The 20,841-nt window shown below is 37.9% G+C and overlaps 1 protein-coding gene across 9 annotated transcripts in view; it reads right to left on the bottom strand.

Annotated features, from left to right (window-relative positions):
• The window catches only part of phactr4b (phosphatase and actin regulator 4b), a 37,867-nt gene that overhangs the window by 13,939 nt on the left and 3,087 nt on the right, over window positions 1-20,841 (bottom strand). For 3 of the 9 annotated variants that reach the window (XM_056762127.1, XM_056762128.1, XM_056762134.1), the window contains exons 1-2: window positions 9,791-10,038; window positions 203-370 (exon numbers count right to left, since the gene is read on the bottom strand). In XM_056762127.1, the coding sequence (XP_056618105.1) occupies window positions 203-370; window positions 9,791-9,845 (223 nt within the window). In that variant the 5' untranslated portion in view covers window positions 9,846-10,038. Of the gene's footprint in view, window positions 1-202; window positions 371-2,235; window positions 3,005-9,790; window positions 10,039-13,634; window positions 13,680-14,142; window positions 14,250-14,325; window positions 14,582-20,742; window positions 20,837-20,841 lie in introns of those variants that run through there. The other 6 variants (XM_056762130.1, XM_056762131.1, XM_056762132.1 and 3 more) reach the window with 5 other exon arrangements.

The raw sequence follows: 20,841 nt of genomic DNA, 5'->3' as shown, positions 1-20,841 counted from the left end.
AGAAAATACCCACTAAAGGATATTGAAATTTGATTTATGTTCATGTACCCCTAACCACAGTATGTCAGAGAAAGCTAAAAACAACATTTACAAAAGCAAAGAAAAGAAAGCAAACAAACATCACTGTGATCTAACGCAAAGGAAAGGCTACAGTAAACCTAATATTTTCCAACAAACACATAAAGGGAACGGAACAAAGGACCTTCTGAAGTTTCCTGAAACTTCTCGCTGCTTTTCTTCTTCCTCCACTTCCAGGGTTTGAAGATCTTCCCGAGGGTGGAGAACTTGCCCTTGCGCTTTGGGGGTGGAGTGTCATCACCAGGCGTTCCCCCTTCGCTCCCTGTGGTGCTGTGCTGATGGTCACCTTCATCTGGTGGACAAACAGAGAGTTTAGAGGTCTATCAATACGGATCAGATTGACCTCGGACAGAGATATTGACGGAACATTATTGCACAAAGCCGTGAAAAACTTCGCTGTACAGGAATAGTCCACTTAAAATTGAATATTCTTTCATTGATACTCTCATGTCATTTTAAATTCCTACCGCAGAATACAAAAGATGATATTTTGAAGAACGTTCGTGTTTCACAAAAAATGAATGACATGAGGGGGAATAAATAATAAATGATAACAGAGTTTTTATTTTTGAGTTAACTATGCCTTCAACATTCATATTTAATATTGTCTAGTCTTGTCCTTATTCTGCACAAACGCAGAATTCATTGAATGAATATAAATTATGAAAAGATTTTTTTCCATTGCTCAACATTAAGTTCAGCATCTGGTTCTGTCAGACTGCCTATTTATGTCGGTCAACTTTAAATAATAGAGAACTTCTTGGTTAACATAATTTAAACATTATGTGTTCTGTAAAGACTTTATGCAAGCGTATTATGTAAAACAATTCATGTTAGAGCACATATCATATTGTGCCATCATATGTTAACAAAATGTACACACTTAACATGCCATCATGTATGCGTTGGACAAGCAGCTGCACCCTCACGTGTGCGATGGCTTGGCCCTCACGCAAAACACCACAAACTTTCTCCAACCTCAATATCAAAACATAACAAACAGCTGAGGTTCACAAGAGTCACTGTTGTTTTAAACCCCAACGTTGAGTGTTTTCTGGCTGCTCTCGTGAGAAGGCAAGCAGATCCCTACAACAGACCTCAATCGCATCTCATGGTGAGCTGGCAGGGGCCTCCACTATCCCGTGTTACACACTCACATTCCTCGCAGGCATATTCACAATCTTACATCTTTGGCCCCATCAAGAGGGTCCTGAACATAGCTTTTAAGTTTTTCTTTAGTGGGATTGAACTTCACTGTACCTGCTGATAAAGAAGCAACATGGGGCTGTATTTTTGTTTCCACAAACACTGTTACTGCATAACAGAGCAATATTTATAATGGCCGATAACTGGTCAATATTAAGTTCTGAAATTTTTAAATCATAAATTATATTTTCAATTATAATATGGATTAATTGCTTTAAACAATACTTTTTATTTGTTTTTGAATAAAGGTTTGGCTAAAATTGTGACTTCTAGGATTTAATAAAAAAAGCACATATAAATAAAACACTATGAAATACCAGAACAACCCCAAAACAAAATGTAATTTATTATTTTCTATATTTTTGTATTGTGTATTGTTTATTGTTTATAAATATCAAATAAAAAATTACATTCAAATCAGCATTTCAAGATGTATTGTGGCCATTCCAGTCAAGTCTGTTGAATTTCAATAAAATCAAACCTCAGGAGTGACAAAGTCATCCAACAGCAATGTGAAATACTGACATTATTTATAAAAAATCAGTTATCATAAATAAAAAACCCAAATACACATTACTGTTGTAATGCTTAAAAGTGAATATGAACTTGATTTCTTTGCAGAATTTGAGGACTGAAACTATATAAAAGCATTTTTTCCAGTTTTCATTGTTCTGCAAATAAATGTATAGATGATTTTTTTCTATTCAGGAGTAATATTGTTAATAGTTCACAGAATGAAACAAAAATGATAATTTTACCTAAACACATACCTTTTAAAAACAAAATTCAGAAAAACTGTTCTTGAATTCTGAAATGGTCTCTTTTTTTCATGCCTGTATATACTATATTTATGTTGTATGCTTATGTTTATTCTCTCTATACATGTATGATATGTATATAGTTAAAACTCAGATGTCCCTCACTACTTCACCACAAAAAAGATCGATCTACCTGGACTCCAGCTGCCATGGCAACTTTGAAAGCAGCAAGCCATAGACGGGTTCGCTTTTTTCCTGCTTGTCCTCAGTATGGAAGAAAGGAAAACCTTGAGAGTACCGAAAGAAAAGGGTATATTCCTTCAGCACACCGACTGTATATCCAACAGAGGGCCTGGCACACCAAAGGTGTGACGATTCGACGTTCCTTCACCACATGGGACTTGTAAAACCCAAAGTTTGGTCCCCTATTGACACGTTGAGGAACCCAAAAAGGGTTCGATCCATCAGAAGAGAGTCGTTTTACAGTTGAAAACAGCTAGATGTCAATCGGACATCCACACTAAGAGCCAGAAATTTCAGCTGTAGTAGTCCAGGTCGCTCAGTCCTTGTGAAAACAATCACAGAATGACGCACATCCACCGAGTTTGGTGAGAAAACACCCCTGTGTGTTACGCATATCACCCAATCCGTGCCGAGATTTTAGCCATTAATGGACCAGCCATCACTAACAGCCCTTAGATCAGTGAACTGAAAACAGATCCGGAAGACAGCGTTGAAGATGCCACTTAGAGAACAGTCAGAGAGGGGTGTCTAAAGACCGATCAGCTCCGAAGCTGTGGGTTAATGGTAGGGAGAGATCCAGATTGCTTCGGACAACAGAGGGGGGGAGAGGCCTAGGAAACAGAGGGAGGAAACGGCACTCCACCCTGATCCCGAAACAGGCAGGGAGAGAGGGGAAGAGGGCATTGAGAACAGAGATGACCCCCTTCCACTGTCCACAGCTGTGTGAAGTGAAAACAGAGACAACAGAATATAAAACAAAGATATGTTTTGATGTGCAGATTCATCAGAATCAGTGGTGAAATGGATCAACGGTTATCCGTACGGATCCTGGTCTACAGTTCGAATTGCATTTGCCGATAATTGTGGATTTACAGTAAATGTGTTGATCATAGAGTAAAAGGTAGTTTAAGCACACACACGCTCTCTCTCCAGTATCTGGACAAGTTCAATATTAAAGCGCAATATTGTATTTGTCCAGGACGAAAACAGGACTATTTTAAAGCATGCAGATGACACTGTCATTTTTAATAAGTTTAATGGCAATGAGACCAGGCCTGGCGCGTTTGATGTATTAATGACTAATATGACTATATTAATGACTTAATAAAGTGGTGCGAGGAGTCTTCTCTCCAATTAAACTGATCTAAGACAAAAAATTTGAGTTGCAACGATATGTAAATTCTGTCTGGTAATGATAACCGATTGGAATCGTTTGAGGCCAGAGCTAGCTAACAGTTAAAAGCAAGATAGCATTTAGGAGGATAAACTGACTACGTACCGCAGGGTAGACGGAGAGGAAGATAAAACATGCATTGTAGAGCTGTTTGTCCTTTTAGGGCCACTGTACAAAAAATGGCGGCGCAACATGGCGAATTCAGTGTATGTAGGCCCGCTCTGTGTGTAGATAGAAAAAGCTTATTCTAAGGTAATACAAACATACAGTTCATAATGTAAGGTCTTTATACAATTCTGAAGAATTAGTTTTGTATATTATATTGCATTTCTGTCAATAAATCTTCTTTAAAATTCCACATTGCTCCTTTAAATTAATCTGTTGATATCTTTAGGTGCTTTGAAAAGTTCAGTTTTAAACTGCCTATATTATAAAACAAAACTATGATGAGCATTAAAATGATCTGATCCGAAAAATGATCTGATCCGTGACCCAAAATCTGAGTTTTGTGATCCATTGCAATCAGATTTTGTAATCAGAAAGAATGTTTTTTTTTTACTTTTATCAGACAGACAGACGCTTCAGTGTTCCTGCTCAGCTGGTATAGCATTCTGTCAGCAGCCCAAAGATTGTGGGTTTGAATCCGAGGGAACACACATGCTAAAGAAAAACTCATAGCTTAAATGTGCTCCAAGTCATTTTGTAAAAGAGCATCTGCCAAAAGCATTAAAATGCAATAGATATGTCCAAAACGAATATTTTTAAAGCAGCGATTCATGGTTTTGAAGATGGTCTTTCGCAAGTCATAACTAGGGTTGGGAATCATTTTAATTTGATCGATTACGATTCTGCTTATCGATTTCGATTCTTATCGAGACCCTGTTTCGATTCCACAGATGAAGTAGAACATTTATATATCAACCTGTGTGGTCTGTGTATATATATATATATATATATATATATATATGAGCACCATTTTGTATATACACATAGAACCATGTTTATTCTGCTTTATTACAATTTGTATTATCATAGTTGAACTACATAATGGTTAAACTTTAGTAACTATAATGAAACTATGGTTAATTTGTGGTCCCTGTTCTTTTATGTAAATACTATAGCTAAACTATGGTTACTATAGTAAAAATATTGTAAATTTTCATAAGGGCTTTTCTTGAGATATCAGCGGATCAAGCAATTCATGTACTTTTCTGAAAATATGCACACAGGAATTGATAAAAGGAATTCAAATTTTATTATCAAATATCCAATTCCTATTCCATTTGATTGCAAATTGGAATTGATTTCCAACTCTAGTCATAAGGAATGCTTATGGTGGTTTAGGTTCACCGTTATCCCCAAGTCAGGACTCCAGACTAACTTTTTTTTACCAGGAGCACTGTAGCCCCTGACAATAAATGTTAGGAGCGCAATCATAATTGTGTATTAAGGACACTTTTCGTCATGTTCACAACACATTAAAATATTATGTCAAATAAAACTTAACAAGAACATTTGCCTGTCGTTCGTTCTTGCTGTAAACGGATTTGAAATGATCCAGCGCTGTCAAGTTATCCACAGATAAATGACATTTCCTGAACTCCTCCGCGGTTAGTATCGTTTAACGTCTCGTATATCAAATTGTTCGTCTTCGGTCTCAAAAAATCTACTCGTAGTAATGTGCTCACGTTGTGTGTGAGTAAATTTGTCAATGACGACCTGGATTGTGCGCGACATCAGCATGAAACATCAGCGATGCGAGTGACCCGTCCAGTTGACTATCACACACAGCCTGCACAGGTGGCGAGCTCGCGTTCTACTCATCTTTTCACACAAAATAACAACTAAGAAATTCCAAATTTGCATGTCGCACATGCGCGAGTACTTTGGTCGCGAGTCTGGAGCACTGCACTAGGGAGTTTATGTAAATTAATTTACAGTATTTTCCACAGAGTATATGAATAAATTCAGATGGTTTCATCCTTAACTTCCGGTTTGTGTATGGTTACAATTTAACTCTTTATTTGATATTTAATATATATTAATATTACTTTATAGTAATATTTTATTGAATATTCATGGTATCAAATTATAATCACGATTATAATTATAAGAATCGTTTGACAAAAACTATAGTCATGGTTATTTTGCCCAGTGTTGAGATCATAAATATTTAACATAATTACTCATTGACCCTGGATTATTAATGAATAAAAAACTTTTAAATAACTCCATTTAATACTGGATTATAATCACTTTTTTAACAAATAGAAAATGTAAACATCCAGTATGAGGGTGATTCCCATATATTGATTTATTCATATAAAAATTTCATAAAACAATAATTTAAAGGGGAATCGTGAAAAATCTATTCGTGGCGGCAAGTGTTGACAGTGTGGCAGGCCGCCACGAATAGATCGTTCACGATTCCCCTTTAAATTTTTATTTAACTTCAAAACAGCGTGTTGACGTTCAGCACCTCTATCTCGCATGTTGCGTGCAGCTCCACCCTCGACGCTAAGCGACACTCTTAAATGAATAATATAAAAACATAAAACAATGAGACAATCCTTGTTTAAAAAAGTTTGACACAATAATCATTCGACCTCTATTATTTTGTTTGTTTTACTGTTATTGATTGAAAATCAATTATGATAAAATCGCACAGCCTTATTTTAAATTAAGCTTAATATAGATGCGTACATCTGCAAAGAATCAATAACTGTTGAGTAGTTTTAATTTAATACAATTAATATAACAAAATATTAAAATAAATTAATATCAATTTAATTGTTATATAAAAAATGGTTATATTATAAGCAAACACAGACCCGAAGTTAACTTCGGGTCAGCCATTTATGTCCGATTGAAAGCAACTATATCTTATATAGCATATATGCTTACAAAACAAATTATAGGTACACCAGAACAAACTCCAAATCTTTCTTTAAAGCGTCCTGCATTTTCAAAAGCTGAAATGTTTCTCAAGGGACCTGGCACCACTTATTCTACCATAATGAGCTCGGTTTACCTTCTATTGGTCAAGTGATTTGAAGGACTCTGAACGACATTACCTAACCAGACTACAACAATCAGGCACTTAGAACAGAACAGTAAGAGCTCCAAACCATTTAAGGAAAGCCCCAGCACATCACCTACAGCCAACGAAACGGGACTATCTTCCAAAGAGAGACCAAGATGACAATCCCCTGTACGGTACAAGCAACCACGCCACAGATTATTCAAAATAATTTACACCACACACAGTGAGCAAATCATATAAATATTAAAATACGGAAAAACTTTTTAAAGATCCATACATACTACACATAAAGCTACATGTTTTAACGCAGAGACATGCAAAGCGAAGATTCTGGAAGCATGCATGCATGAATCTTCTGCCCATGCATGAGTATGAATTGGATGCATCTCTATGCAGCTTCGGGTAAAAAGGTTTATAGCTGGTAGTCGTGATATCGGAAATAAGTCAGGCATGCAGCCTGGAGCACCCCGTTCATTATGTAACAGTCAGTTTCCTCCAGGAGAAACCATGAAGAGTCGCTGGCCTGCTGCTACATACATTAACACCTCCTCAAGCATTTCTAGACAACACACTCTCAATCCAGACAGCCTCGAACGACAAAGCCCTGTAACTTTTTTCAAACGACCCAACAACGGCAGATTAGGAAAACAGATCTGAAGGTGAACGTCAGGACTCAAGTCATCTGAGGTTAAGCTGCAGTTGGTGTAGGCTAAAACAAACGAAACGCTTCCAGCGAACTGACATTTCGCATGAAGAATCCGCAACTGAAATGAATACAGCATCGGTAGAGGCTACAGCGAGCTGAGCCTATTGAGAGAACAAGGAAGTCTGTATTGTGACATGAAACCTAGCCGTGCTGTTCGGCTGAAAATCGTGCAGACTTGATTGCTTCCTCTGTGCAGTCGGTGAATGTCAGCTGTGCTTTGTTTCCTTGTTATTCCATCACGATTGGTGGCATCTCACACACCATATACTGTGGAAAGACAGGCATCAGGTTTTTCTTTACAGATACACAATGTTTGGATGTTTTAACAGAAGCTTTACGCACTACACTCAGCTCAGGATCTTTACAACCCTTTGTTAAAACTGGGCGAAGGCCTGCGGGAGGGTTTCGGAAGCAACAACATAAAGAAATGATGTTTGGGCCAAAAAATACCTCCGCAAAGAATCAAGAACTTTTGAGTAGATTTAATTTAATTAATTGTTATTAATATTATGGCTGTCGAACAATTGCTCGATAAAAGTTTGTTTACATAGTATGTCTGTGTACTGTGTATATAGACCAATTTGGAGTCAAGGTCACGGTTACGTTACACCAGCTGCACGGGCAAAGTGCATGAATATTGCTTGCAGAAAAACTGTGGAAACAAAGCAGCAATGAGTGAAACGGAGGAGACGATTCCTTCAAAAACGTGTTTTTGTGTTGTTGAATGTCAGAATAGGAAAGGAAAAAATTATGGTATTATTTCCTATGGAATACCGTCGTTGAATTTTAAGCTAAAAAAGTAATTAAAAGAACAGGCTGGACTGACGAAATCCTCCAGATCTGTGTTTATTTTATTTCAGGTAAGGTTTTCTATAATCTAAAAAGTCAAACTGTTTTGTATACCGTATCAGTGTAATTCTACAGTCCTTATAAAGGCTATCTCTTCCGGGTTTTTCTGCAACCAAGATGCGCGCATCCCGAATGTTTACCAACTTATAATCAGCCTATTAGGATTGTATTTATAAAAACATAAACATGTATAAATATATTTAATTAATTACTATATAGATTAAATTATTGGTAAATATAAATAAATGGATGTTATTAGTCCCTAAATATGTATGCATGTATGTGTATGCAAAAACAAAAAAGCTAAGTACACAGACATACATTATCTAAACACAAACTTTTTTCTGGATGAGATTAATCATTTGACAGCCCTTATTAATATACAATAAAACATTAATATAAATAACTGTTCATATAAATTAAATCTAAAATGAACTGTTATATCATAACCAAACAGAGACCAGAAGTTAACTTTGGGCCAGTCGCGTGCAGTGCTAGAATGTTACGGCTGGTTGTTTAGCAACAGACAGCCATTCATTAAGAACCTCAGTGATGACCTCATTAAAAAATCATGCCCTTTGTACACTTGCTAAAGCTAAAAATAGCCCAGAATTGTATTGAGATATACCAGGATTATATCTTCTCAGGTTAAATGGGTTAACGGTTTAAGTTTAAAAGGTCAACAGGGCCACTTTAATCTATTCCTTTAAAAGATAAAGCAGCACAAGGACGTCTGACAAAGACATGGAGGAAAGGCTTCAACCGTGTTTCCAAAGTCAATGTTGATCATTTGCATCATAAAGACACTTCAGAAGGCTGAACGACGTTATACATTTATTTTAGGTATGTTCTTCCATGCTTTACATCATGCTCTAAGTGACGATAAAGCTCATTCTGTTCAGAATAACAACCAACCATCTACAACTACTCTAAAGAAACATCCATATTTGGATAATCACTGGTTAAAATTTTATGAGGAACCTCATTTAATTCATAGTAGGCAACTGCTCTTGAAAACAGGTAATATGAAAGCATTAGTGGTCTTTAGTACCAGATGAAGCAGTGTCTAAAGGGAGATGTTTGGAGAAGATCCAAAACAGCAGTAATATGCTTGTACAGAGATAGACATGACCTCATTTTTAGCAAGTTGTTATATTTAGCAGTATACTGCACACACATGTATAGAAACTCTTGTCACAGACTCGCATAGCAGTGTCTCCATATCTCAGGTCTGAGGACATAAGGTTGTTCCTGTGATTTCACGGAACAAGAAAAACATGGAAGAATTTTTCCTCGGAGCTCCTCAAACTCAAACACCCCCCCGCCTGCCTTATCCATGTCTGGTTTCCTTCCACTTACAGCTGATACCCACAGCTGAGTCATAAACAGTTCCTGCTGCTAAAGTCAAGCTGAGGTAATGCATGCTGTTCACAGCTCGGTTTCAAAACTTGGCGATTCGTAAAACCAGCATTGAGGCGGAAAAACTGCCATACTCTACACAGCATATTAATAGAGCTCGATGCATAATATTGGACCAATTGATGTTGACCTGCTGCTAAATGAATACGTACTGAACGCAAATTGTGTTTAAAAAGATATGTGATTCTTGAAGAGGCTTGATGAAAAGCTGGTTATTAAAAGGCCCCATAAACAAACTGCCGAACATGTCGATCATGCCTTGAAATGCAGACGGCTCACTTGGTTTTGGAACAAATAACGTTTGCTCAACTCACCCAAGTGCGCGCAGGAGTTCTGAGGCGCGGTCTCTAGGATAAACGCCTGTCCCATGTTCCAACCCCTGTATCCGTTTGCAACTCCCACCCAGGTGTAGCTTCGCACCAGCTCAGGTTCCCCAACTCAGGGCTTCCAGCTCAAAAGAACCGGTCTCCTGTTCCCTAGTATCGATCTCATGCCTCTTCTTACCTTCCAAACCAATATTCTACACTTCTCTGTCTTCTTTGAGTAACTTCATGCCAACTGCCCTTTCTCTTGGAGAGACCTCCACTTCAGGAACACTCTCCACCCCCTCTCTCTCCCACACGGGACCCTCCCTCCATTCATCCTACTTTCTCTGACTCCACTTCAGAAACGAGCAGCAAAGCAGATCAGAGTTGACGCTGACGAATGCCTATCATTCCTTAAAGCAGAGGTCAAAGTGTAAAATGTGTGTGTGTGCGCACTCGAGTGGCCTCTAATGAAAGGCAGAGGAAAACAGCAAGGGATTAAAGGGACGTTCTGGCAAGCAAGGAAAAGATGGTATCAGCTGGGTAGACAACTGATTTTACAAAGAACACGAAAGGAAGAGGAAGTGACATCTGACTAATCATCAAAACGTTCATCTAAATTAAGTACGTTTGTGCTTGTTTTATCTATGAAGTCATTTGTGACCCAACTACCTTCAGATGAAATTAAGAGGCGCTTTAGAGGTGGATGTTTAGAGAGAAATGTAATATTCTGGTAGGATTGTATTTATCACAGTAACCTTGAGATATTTTTGCCGCTATTGGTTTTGTAAAAACTGATTTAGATAACCAAGTGGTAACGCCTAGGTATAAACAATCAAATTCGTCACAATAGTATGTTTATTACACAACAAATGAACCATGACTGTGTGATCTGTACAAAAAACGCCAAAAAATAAAGCTTGAAAATTAAGTATGTGTGGATAAATTAAACCCTTAATTACGATTTAATGTGTCGTATTCGAAAGCAAAAGTTGGTAAAATTAAAGAAAAACTGATAAAGACATGTGACCATAATCTATTCAATGATGTATATACAAAAATGCATAAAGATAAATGAGATAGTATTACACGCTTTTGACTGAAGAAACCATCTCTTTAGCCAAAAGATTAAATCTACACATGCTCAGTGGATCTTGACTCCTCTGCATGAAGCTAATAAACACATTAAAAGTCTTCATCCCCAGGAATTCCAGGAATGCAATTTTATCCCGCAGAGTACATTAGCCGAGAAAGAGAATGTGGAAGTATATAGCTGTGTAAGAGGACTAGCAAACAACACTTATAATCACATTTCCTACAGCCAGTGATGATTTCTTACTCCACAGCATATAACAAAACCCACACCGCTCAGAATTGTAAATTCCACTTATGTGTATAAACGCTTCCTATACATGATAAATGTTAATTATAGCATTAAATTAAGACAAACAAATGAAATAAATTTGATACCAGAGTTCCCGAGAAGGGCGGGCCTTCAATCAACATAGCGGACGGGAGAAGGATTTCTGCTATGACAGATATGATTTATACGTTTTTCCGCAACCACTTCATTGCCTTGTCTTGTCGTTAAATAAGTACATATTTACATAAATTACCATTTGAAGCATACTGCATGTTTAATACACTGTGAAAATAGCATGCATCTCACCAATATTTCAGAATAGTCAGCAAGCTGATTAGTAAAACTATACAGTAAGATGTACGATTGAAATCTATTACCATATAACATTTTCCCAAGATACACGCAAGCATGAATCTGGTGTCCTCCATTTTTTTTCCCACAACAAACCACCTGAACACCACCAGCGGAATCCTGACATCAGAAGTGGGAATTATCAAATTTCAGAGAGCATGTGAACTGTCTGTGCTTTTCTTGGATTTTTTTAATTTAAGAAGTATAAGCATGTCCATGTTAAGGTTTGCAGTGAACACGGTGGCCCCTGCTGTTCATAACATGCATTGCGATTCAGTTCACATCTCAACCGATTTTTATCGCCGCACATTATAATCGATTTTCAACCGGCTCATGGTAAATCGTTACATCCCTAGTGGTGAGGTTACGAATTGCAACCAATGGCTCACTCCAACCCTCCCTTTCAAAGCACTACGGCAGCTAACACAGGACAAAGAGGTTTTTGCTTCTTTCACGAAGGAGATAATGTATTTATGAAACACGCTCTGTAGAGCAGTTTTTTCCGTTTTGGGCTTCTACAGAAAGGGGATCTGTGGTGTATGTAGATATAAATGGCTCATACTAAGATAATAAAAACATAACGCTTCATTATATTGCATTTATGTCAATACATATTTCTAAATATTACACTCAGCACCTTTAAAATAGGGTATGATGCAATAATCTTGGGCTCTCTGAGCTAAACATGGATTTCAAAATATTCGTTCAAAAAACGTCTGGGGCTTTGATAAGGTAACAGAGAGCCAAGCACAAACAATCCTTTCTTTCTATGGTGCAGGAGCTATGAAATCCCCAAACCATGCAACACTAATGTTATTCTGCGAGACCCACATAGAAAGAGCCTGCAATGATAGAATGAGAAACCAAACAAGCAGAGAATTGTTTTGAAAAATAATAAAAAATGGATTTTATCAATAACGTTACAAGGTTCCAACTAATATGCATAGATATCTCACACATCAGGAAACCTGACCCATTACCCCAGCACTACAGTCAATCCAAGATCTCTGCAACCATTCAAACCCAATCACAGCAGTAACCACATGTGTGCATGCATGCTGGAAACAAAAAATAAATGAGAGGATTTAGCCATAGCCCTGCTGCTCTCACTGTCCCAGTTACAGCACCTACACTGGGCGCCACTCCAAAAAGAGAAGGAGAAGAGAGACTGAGAGAGAGCGAGAATGAGAGAGAGAGAATCTGCTCATTACTTCCGACTGGATCCAAAATCTGTGCTGCTATCATCTCATGCAGCCAGATTTTTGACTGCGGCAAAAAGTCTGGTGATAATTGGAGTACAAACTGGCAAAGAACCACCTACTTATACAGGAAGATCTGTCTGACTCACGTCTAATGTGACCAATCACAGTTTGTTTTGTTTTTATGTGCCATTTAGGAGTAAAGTTATGTGGGGATAAACGTGCCCACAATAAAATTAATGGTGTCACACTGTACACAAACACAGCAAAACAATGCAAGCATACAGAGATTCTCTGAATACTTTCTGAAAACCCTATTCTCTGTGGTCGTCCAAAATCAGTCCGTCTTGTGTGCATTATGCATCAGACAGTTAGAGAATAAAATGTGGGCAGTCCGTGGGAGGCTGAAACTAGTACTGCCATGACCTGGAAAAGTGAACAAATGACGCCTTCCTAAATGACCTTCCTAAAGAGGGCACCAGAGAGCTCCTTTTCAGCATGCATCTATTTTAACCAAAACGAAGCTTAAAAATAGGAAAATTCCTCATTACGCTACTTAAAAAAACACCTTTGCTTGTGCTAAAAATCCTACAGAACGTGCCACAATGCATCTCGTTTCCAATCATGTGTTGCGTTTAACCAAAGCACCTTAAAGGAGCACTTCATCCAAAAATGACATTTCCGTTTTCATTCACTCCATGGTTTCAAACTCATATGACACACATAGCGTAATCGCATGAAAAAGAGCAACTAGTTATTCAAACGTTCTCCTTTTGGGCTCCACAGAACAAAGCAATACAGGTTTGCAACAACAGGAGGAACAATACATATTGACAAAACGTACAAACACGTATTGTGTTTATGAGCTAAACTTTCTGTTACATTTTACAGCAGCACCTTCATAAAGAGAGATAGAAATAAGGTGATAATAAATGCCTACCTTGATTTTCCATTACAGAATCTGAGACACAACAGTAAATGGATCCTGTAATGAAAGCAAAAATATATTTACATAATCAGCAAATTCATAACAGTGCTGCACATGAATTAATCCAGAGACATTAAAATGATTGCCATAAATATGTAATTGTCAAGGTTTACTGTCAGTAAATCACACGGACACACACACTTTCAAGTACATAACACACTCTTTAAGATTCAGTTCACCACGAATGAAAAATTCTGTCATCATTTATTCCCCCGCGAGTCGTTCCAAATCTGTAGAAATTACTTTGTTATGATGAACACAGAGGAAGGTATTTGGAAGAATGCTTGTAACCAAATAGATCTAGCCCATCATAGTAGGAAAAAGTGCATTGGTAGACAAAAGTGCCCCAGAACGTTCTTCAAAATATTACAGAATTTTCATTTTTGGGTGAACTGTTTCTTTAACCACCAGCAGGAGCTTCAACACATAAAACTATAATAAAAATAAAAAGCAAACATACACTGTTGAAGGTCATTGGCGTTGTAAGGCGATGGTCATCAGTTGTGTCTCGATCTCAAATGGCTCCTACAAGCACACAAGGTACATTTGTTCATCTCCAGGGGTCACCTGTAACACAACAGAACATGTGTTACTCACTTGATCAGAGGTCAATTATGGCCAAACATGTCCATTAAATCCTCACAGGCTGTGATCACATCATCTCCAGAGCAAACAGTAAAGTGTTTCTTTCTCAAGCATCCTCTCGCACCAGAGTGATCCTTCTCATTTGTGTCTTTAAGTGTAATCTCTACAATTCCTTGAAAAAAATAGTTTGCTCATTCCTACACAAAATTAGTCGCAAGTCATCTCGTACGTTTGAAGGCAGCTTTCACGCTTCCAGTCTGCACAGCTTATGTGCGAAAAAACCACAATGGTTTGTTTAAAATAACACAGGCGAGCTTCAGAAGAGAGAAGCGATCTGAAGGGAGGAGGAAGAGAAGAAATGACCGCAAATAAAAGACAGGCAATTATCTGAAAGGCACTGATGGAAAGGATAGATAACGCATGCAAATAAAATGAGCAAACGTCTAACAGAGATTCAGAAAACAGACGGGGCAAATCACGACGTAATGGACTGTCAGTAGAAGTGGATGATGGATGAACGAGAGGGGGAGAGAATGAGAGAGATGGAGAAGCAAATGAATATCTCCAGGGGCACAGATCGATTAAGCTGAGCGCAGACAGACAGCCGTCTCACGGCACAGTGCACACTGACTTCTGCTTCATCACAGTAGGAGAGATAAGAACTGCAGAAGACTGGACGATGTTTACCTGAGCTCTGCTAATGTCAATTGTGCGATGTGACTAATTTAAAAAGCAGAAACAAAACGACACAACGTTAGTGTCAGGTCAATGTTAACTCAAAACAATCAACCAGAAAACTTAGAAAGAAACTAGGGATGCACCGATATATATATACATTTTATATATAATATTATATATAAAATAATATAGACCTGTCTAATATAGACCGAAACAAAAGGCAACAAGTGGACAACAGCTTTTATTTGAAAACATTCACTGCAGAAAACCATTAGTTCTCTTTTTTCCCCTGAAAATCATGTACAAGCAACTTTACACTAGTTAGAGATTCTTTTACTATTAAACTTTTCTGGTATGTTTATTTAATAAACAAATTGTAGATGTTCTTCCAGAGCAACCCAGAAAAGTGTTTTTAATGGCCACATGTCTAACTGGTGTCAAGAGAGAAAACATTCAGACAGCGATCGGTTTAAAAAACCCATTTACACATTTATAAATATCTACACACTGTACCTACATTAACAATGTTTTGCTAATAACAGTAAGTGAATGATAGTGACAGAAAGTCAGTACTGTATTGGGTTTTAACTATGAGCAGCGTGCAGCTGAAGTGGTTTAGCCAGAGAAAATGATTCATGTATCGGCTATAATTATCAGCATAACATTAATTATCGGCCGATACCGAAAACACAAAAAACTACCATTTCTCGGCCGATATGAGCGATAATTTATAGTGCATCCTAAAAGAAACCGTAATAATTTCAATAGTAATATACGGGCTAGTCCACAGCTGGATTCTACAACAAAATGTGTTCGTCAGATAGAGGAACACACATTTTATGAATTATTCAGTTAGTTGTATATATGGAATAGTTCCATATCTGTTATGAAAGAGATGCTAATGCATTCATATGCTTGGAGCTATCCGTTGTTACTGTAATCATAATTAACGGCTGAAAATTGAACTGTGACTTTCAAAAAACAGTTATTCGTATATATTTTCACTTCAAATACTGCCAAATGACAGTAAGCAGAGGTCTATAGAATTCACAGACTTTCATTAAGCATGCAGGAATGCAGTAAGCATGAGCCAGGCAGCGCTAGAATTAAGCAGCCTGAGGTTCTAATGATTTCAGCTATGATCAGCCTGACATTTTTGAGATTTTAGAGACCGAAATAATCCTAACTGTGTGCTCACTGGTGTTTGTTACTTCCTCAGGAAGGATTCAGTATGTTCTCCGAGTGAAAGCAAATATTAAACTGAAGCTAATAAATTTAAGAAATTGCACAATTAAAAAATTAAATATAAATATCTTAAATAATAAAACTTCTGTTGATTTAGCATTTTATTTAATCATTCATTCCCCCTCGTGTGGTTAAAACATCTATGACGTTCTCCTGTGAAACACAAAGATATTTTGAGAAATGTGTCCATACAATGGAAGTCAATAGGGGCCACTTTGTTAGATTAGACAGTCATTTTTTGTGAACTCTCTCTTCAAAAAACCCTCCTTCATAAGAAAAAGTTGTTATAACTAAAGAATCGACTCTCTTGCCTTTAAATTATACAGACTGAGTGTTGGTTATTGATTCATAGTTGACACGTTTGAGTTGTCTAACCTTTATGTTGTGAAAGGGCAAAATTGTATTTCCTGGTGGTGAAAAACATTAGTTTTTCTTTGATAATGGAAATCCAACAATCACATTCCATACAAAAAGAGGTGTATTAGTATTATTGTATTGCAGACATGGACACACTCCACAAAAAGCTTGTCTACAGGGGCCCGTTTCAGAAAGCAGGGTAAGTGCAAACTCAGAGTAAGTTAACCCCACAAAATGGAATACTCAGGGTTTTTGGTTTCAGAAAGCGAGGTTTGTCAAACCCGCGACCGCGGTGTAAGTCAAGCCCATTTCAGAAATCGAGGTATTTTATACTCCGAGTGAGTAACCAGAGTAACCTACTCCGTGAACCTAACCTGGTCGGGAGCAGGTTTTATTCCGCAAACCCAGGGTTTGTTACAATCTCCACCCCTTTTCGAAGCGCGAGTGGTGTTGAAATTGCATGCGTCATTAGTTTATTGATTCGTGCTCCTAATCGCGCTCAATTTAGTCAGACAGACTTTACAATGGCATGTCCGTTTATTCAGGAACCCATGGATGAGGAAGCTGTATTAATTCGCAGAGAGTTACATTTTTGTCTGGAGAGAATTGTGAGGCCCCGTTTGGACGTTTTATCTTAACTTTTAAGGCCAGTTTAAGTCGTATACTTAACATTTCCCAATCAGGCATCCTACTAGAGTATTTTATTTCCTTAAACTTTCCTGAATGAATGATGTTGTTGTATTTCATATTCAGCTTCTGCCGAGATATTTTTATTGCAGAAGGATTGAACCTACATGAGAGCTAAAGAGAGCGGGAGCGTTAAATATAATTTCCATTTTCACAGTTTCAACAAAATGAATATAAAAGTGATTGACACATAAACTTGCGCATTAACAAGTGAATATTTTTATTTTTTTCTAAATATGTGCTCATTATCACCGTACGCTTGTAACAGTAGCTTCAATTCGATTGGCGACAAATGAACACGTGCTTTTGTCACGTGCCGTTGCCATGGTGAATCGTGCTATCTTCACTCCATTGATGATGGCTTTTCATAGCCATGGTGCACGCGTTTAACCTAGGGTGAACTTACTCAGGGTCGACTGAACTAACTCACATCAGCTGTACTGAAACTGAAAACTCAGAGTAGCGATTATCTGAGTAAATCAACTCAGAGTTCAGATTTTAACTCGGTGTTGGTTGAACTTCCTTATTGAAACGGGCCCCAGGGAGTCCACACTGCCCCGTATGCAAATCTCATTGAGAACAACAGGGCACACTGCTGAGACCAAGCCGTGCCCAGGCTGGCGGAAAACACAAATACTGGCCAAAGTGCTGAAGTCTCAATTTCATTCATGTGCAAGAATCAAGCTGTGTTTTCCCAATATTGAAATTGATCTCCATAATCACATTCAATTGTTTTGGAATCATCTAAACTGAACGCTCCATGTGTTGCACTTCTGCTGGATCCTGTTACGATAAGAATTCAGAAACAGCTTGATTTTGGCTTGCATAGGAATTCTTGTTGTTTAGTCTCTAAAGCCGTACATTCTTGTCATAGGCCAAGTGGTTAGTGTGTTGTGACTGTGGTCTCTAAACCGCAGGGTAATATTGGACAGAGCGATGCGTACATCAAATAATCAATTCACTAATGTGGCCTCGTCCAGTCTGTTATACACATGACATATTTCAGCATGAGAAATGAAAAACAAACATACATTTTTAGAGACACCAGATAAGTGGTAACTGAATGTGACTCATGTGACAATGAAACATTTTTTATTGCATTTTGCATGACTTCTTTCCATTGTTAAATGTGCTGTTTTCTCATGCTTGACATGGACAACTTGTCCAAAAACGAGTTGAATGCATCACGTAGTATCACTCCCCAAGGTTCATATAGGTTTGGGAAGGTTTTTCGAATATGAAATACCGTTACGTAACATCCTTTCTTAGTCCCTTATTGGACAATTCTCCCGGAAAAGCACACCCACGGCAAGGCGAAAGATATCCCGCCCACGCATCAACCGGCGAGTGATAGGAAGACCTGCTAACTATCAAGATTGGCTGCGTTACTCTTGCGATAGTGAGAGAAGTTGAGGTGTGTTTGTTTGATCACAGCATTTCAGTGACGGATGTTATATAAACGGTGCATGAAACGCTGGATTTGAAGATGGTTTGAAACTAATAGATGGAGCGGTCCCAGCACTAAAAGATGCGGACATGAACCACACGCGGTAAGTGAAACGGAGTCATGTCTGTGTTTTGTTGGCAATGGGTGCGCAAGTGCTTAGTTCCGCACTTCCCACCCGCATGCGTCATACGTTTTTCGGAAATAAACGTACAGCTGTATCTGTCTATTATAAACGCATTCAAGTTAAAGACTCTACAGATATTTGAAGGCTTCGGTACTATTCTGTAAGTTGTAATTATGATTAACATGAGATGTGAAAAAAACTGTCTTTGTTACAGACATTTTAAATATTTACAATAAATCAAAATGTACTTTATGTAATTCCCATAGTATGCACATTCCATTCCAAACTCGACCAGACACTGTCCACTAATGAAGAAATGCTGATGCTGTGTGTATATTTGCTGATGGGAAGTGGTTGAGAAACATGTGTTGGATGGACAAAAGAGCTGAGAGAATGAATCCGAGACAGTTAAGTGCCTTAACAGAGAGCAGATGTCTCTGTCTAGGACAAATCCACCCTCGCACTACTGGACCAGAAGCATCAACAGTGGTGAGTCACAGTGTAACAGGAACATTGTGCAGAAAACTTCCTTAAAAGTTACGGTAACTGTATAAACAAATGTCAATATTCAATACATAGTCTCAATAGTTGAGTGTGCGTGTGTTTCTCCCAACCAGATAAACCATCATTTCAACCAAAGATCAGAGGCTGCCAACTCATTCCCTTAATGTGTCACGCTATAATAGTACCAAGAGAACAGAAGGTAAACATGTTTTTTTAAGTGACACACAGTCATACAAAACACATGCCAATGCATGTACATGCGTTCATGTATGTGCACACACAAACTCACAGCCTCCCAGGAATTGAAGTGTGATAAAAGAATGTATCCGGCATATTTGTTCTTTAACTCCTCATCCTCAATCATGCACCATTTATGTGCTAAATCCCTCACACTTCACTAAAAATCCTTCATACTGTAAATGAGACACTCCAAACAGACACGGTCAAACAAGAACTGAAATGTGGCGTCATTTGCAATGATGCTGCCAATATAACAAAGCAACACTGTCAATAATGCAAAGAAATTAACGCACTTTTCTGTAACCAGTGCATTTTATATATTTTACTTTAAACTAAATGTTGTGTTTATCTTCACCCAATGACCTTTCAATCACTTTCTATTGCACATCAATTTAACGAAAACCAATTTATTAGGAGAAACAGACATGCACTTTTTATTGCATTTATTGTGCATCTCTGACGTCTCGTTCTCCTTTAGAACTGTTATATGAACACCAAACCATTTCCACAATAATATGTTCACAATAAAAATACTTATGAGCTACAAATAAATCATCCAAACAAGCTCTTCTGCATGATCTGAAGCTTTGGTGTCACTAAATAATTGAAACAACGATGATATGAGTAAAGCTGTACCAGAGCATCATTAAAAAGCAGATGGCTCTCTCCAATCGTCCCTGAACCTCGCTGTTAAAAAGAGCGACTTCACAGCACCGTCCTCCAATGTATTAAACTAGGCCTGCAACTTTACTGCCTAAGAATAGCTTAACACACATACAAGTGGGTTTAGTGTCCTACATCAAGATGTCTGAAGAAGCACAACACTTCATTCTCTGAACACAAAGATCAAAAAAACAAAATGACAGACGTGAAAAGGACGACCTTTTCTATAAACAGAACTTTCAAAACAAAAGATCCAAGTTATTCGACAGGATTCGGTGACTTAGTTACACAGTACAGAAATGGTAACAGCTGGATACGCTTGCGAGATCTTTAAATAGCATACCACCTCTGCGCGTCAAGGCTCGTTCGCAAGTGCAGCTTTGGACTAAAAAAGCTGCCAGCGGATAAGGAAAAAATTGAACCTGCACAAAGTCAAAAGCGAGTTCCAATTCCAAGTTCCAATACAAAAAAACAATTTAACCCACACGCTCACAGTGTAATCACACAGATTGCTCTAGACGTTGGCCTACCTCTCTTCCCAAGACCTCAACCAGAACAGAAGAACTCCGTAAAGTTAACAATGAAGCAGACCTGCAGTACATTTCCTATCCCCATTCGCACCTTTCAGA

Source organism: Triplophysa dalaica, chromosome 12 (genome assembly GCF_015846415.1).
Source record: "Triplophysa dalaica isolate WHDGS20190420 chromosome 12, ASM1584641v1, whole genome shotgun sequence".
NCBI classification, from domain to species: Eukaryota; Metazoa; Chordata; class Actinopteri; order Cypriniformes; family Nemacheilidae; genus Triplophysa; species Triplophysa dalaica.
This window is presented reverse-complemented; position numbering and strand designations above follow the sequence as displayed.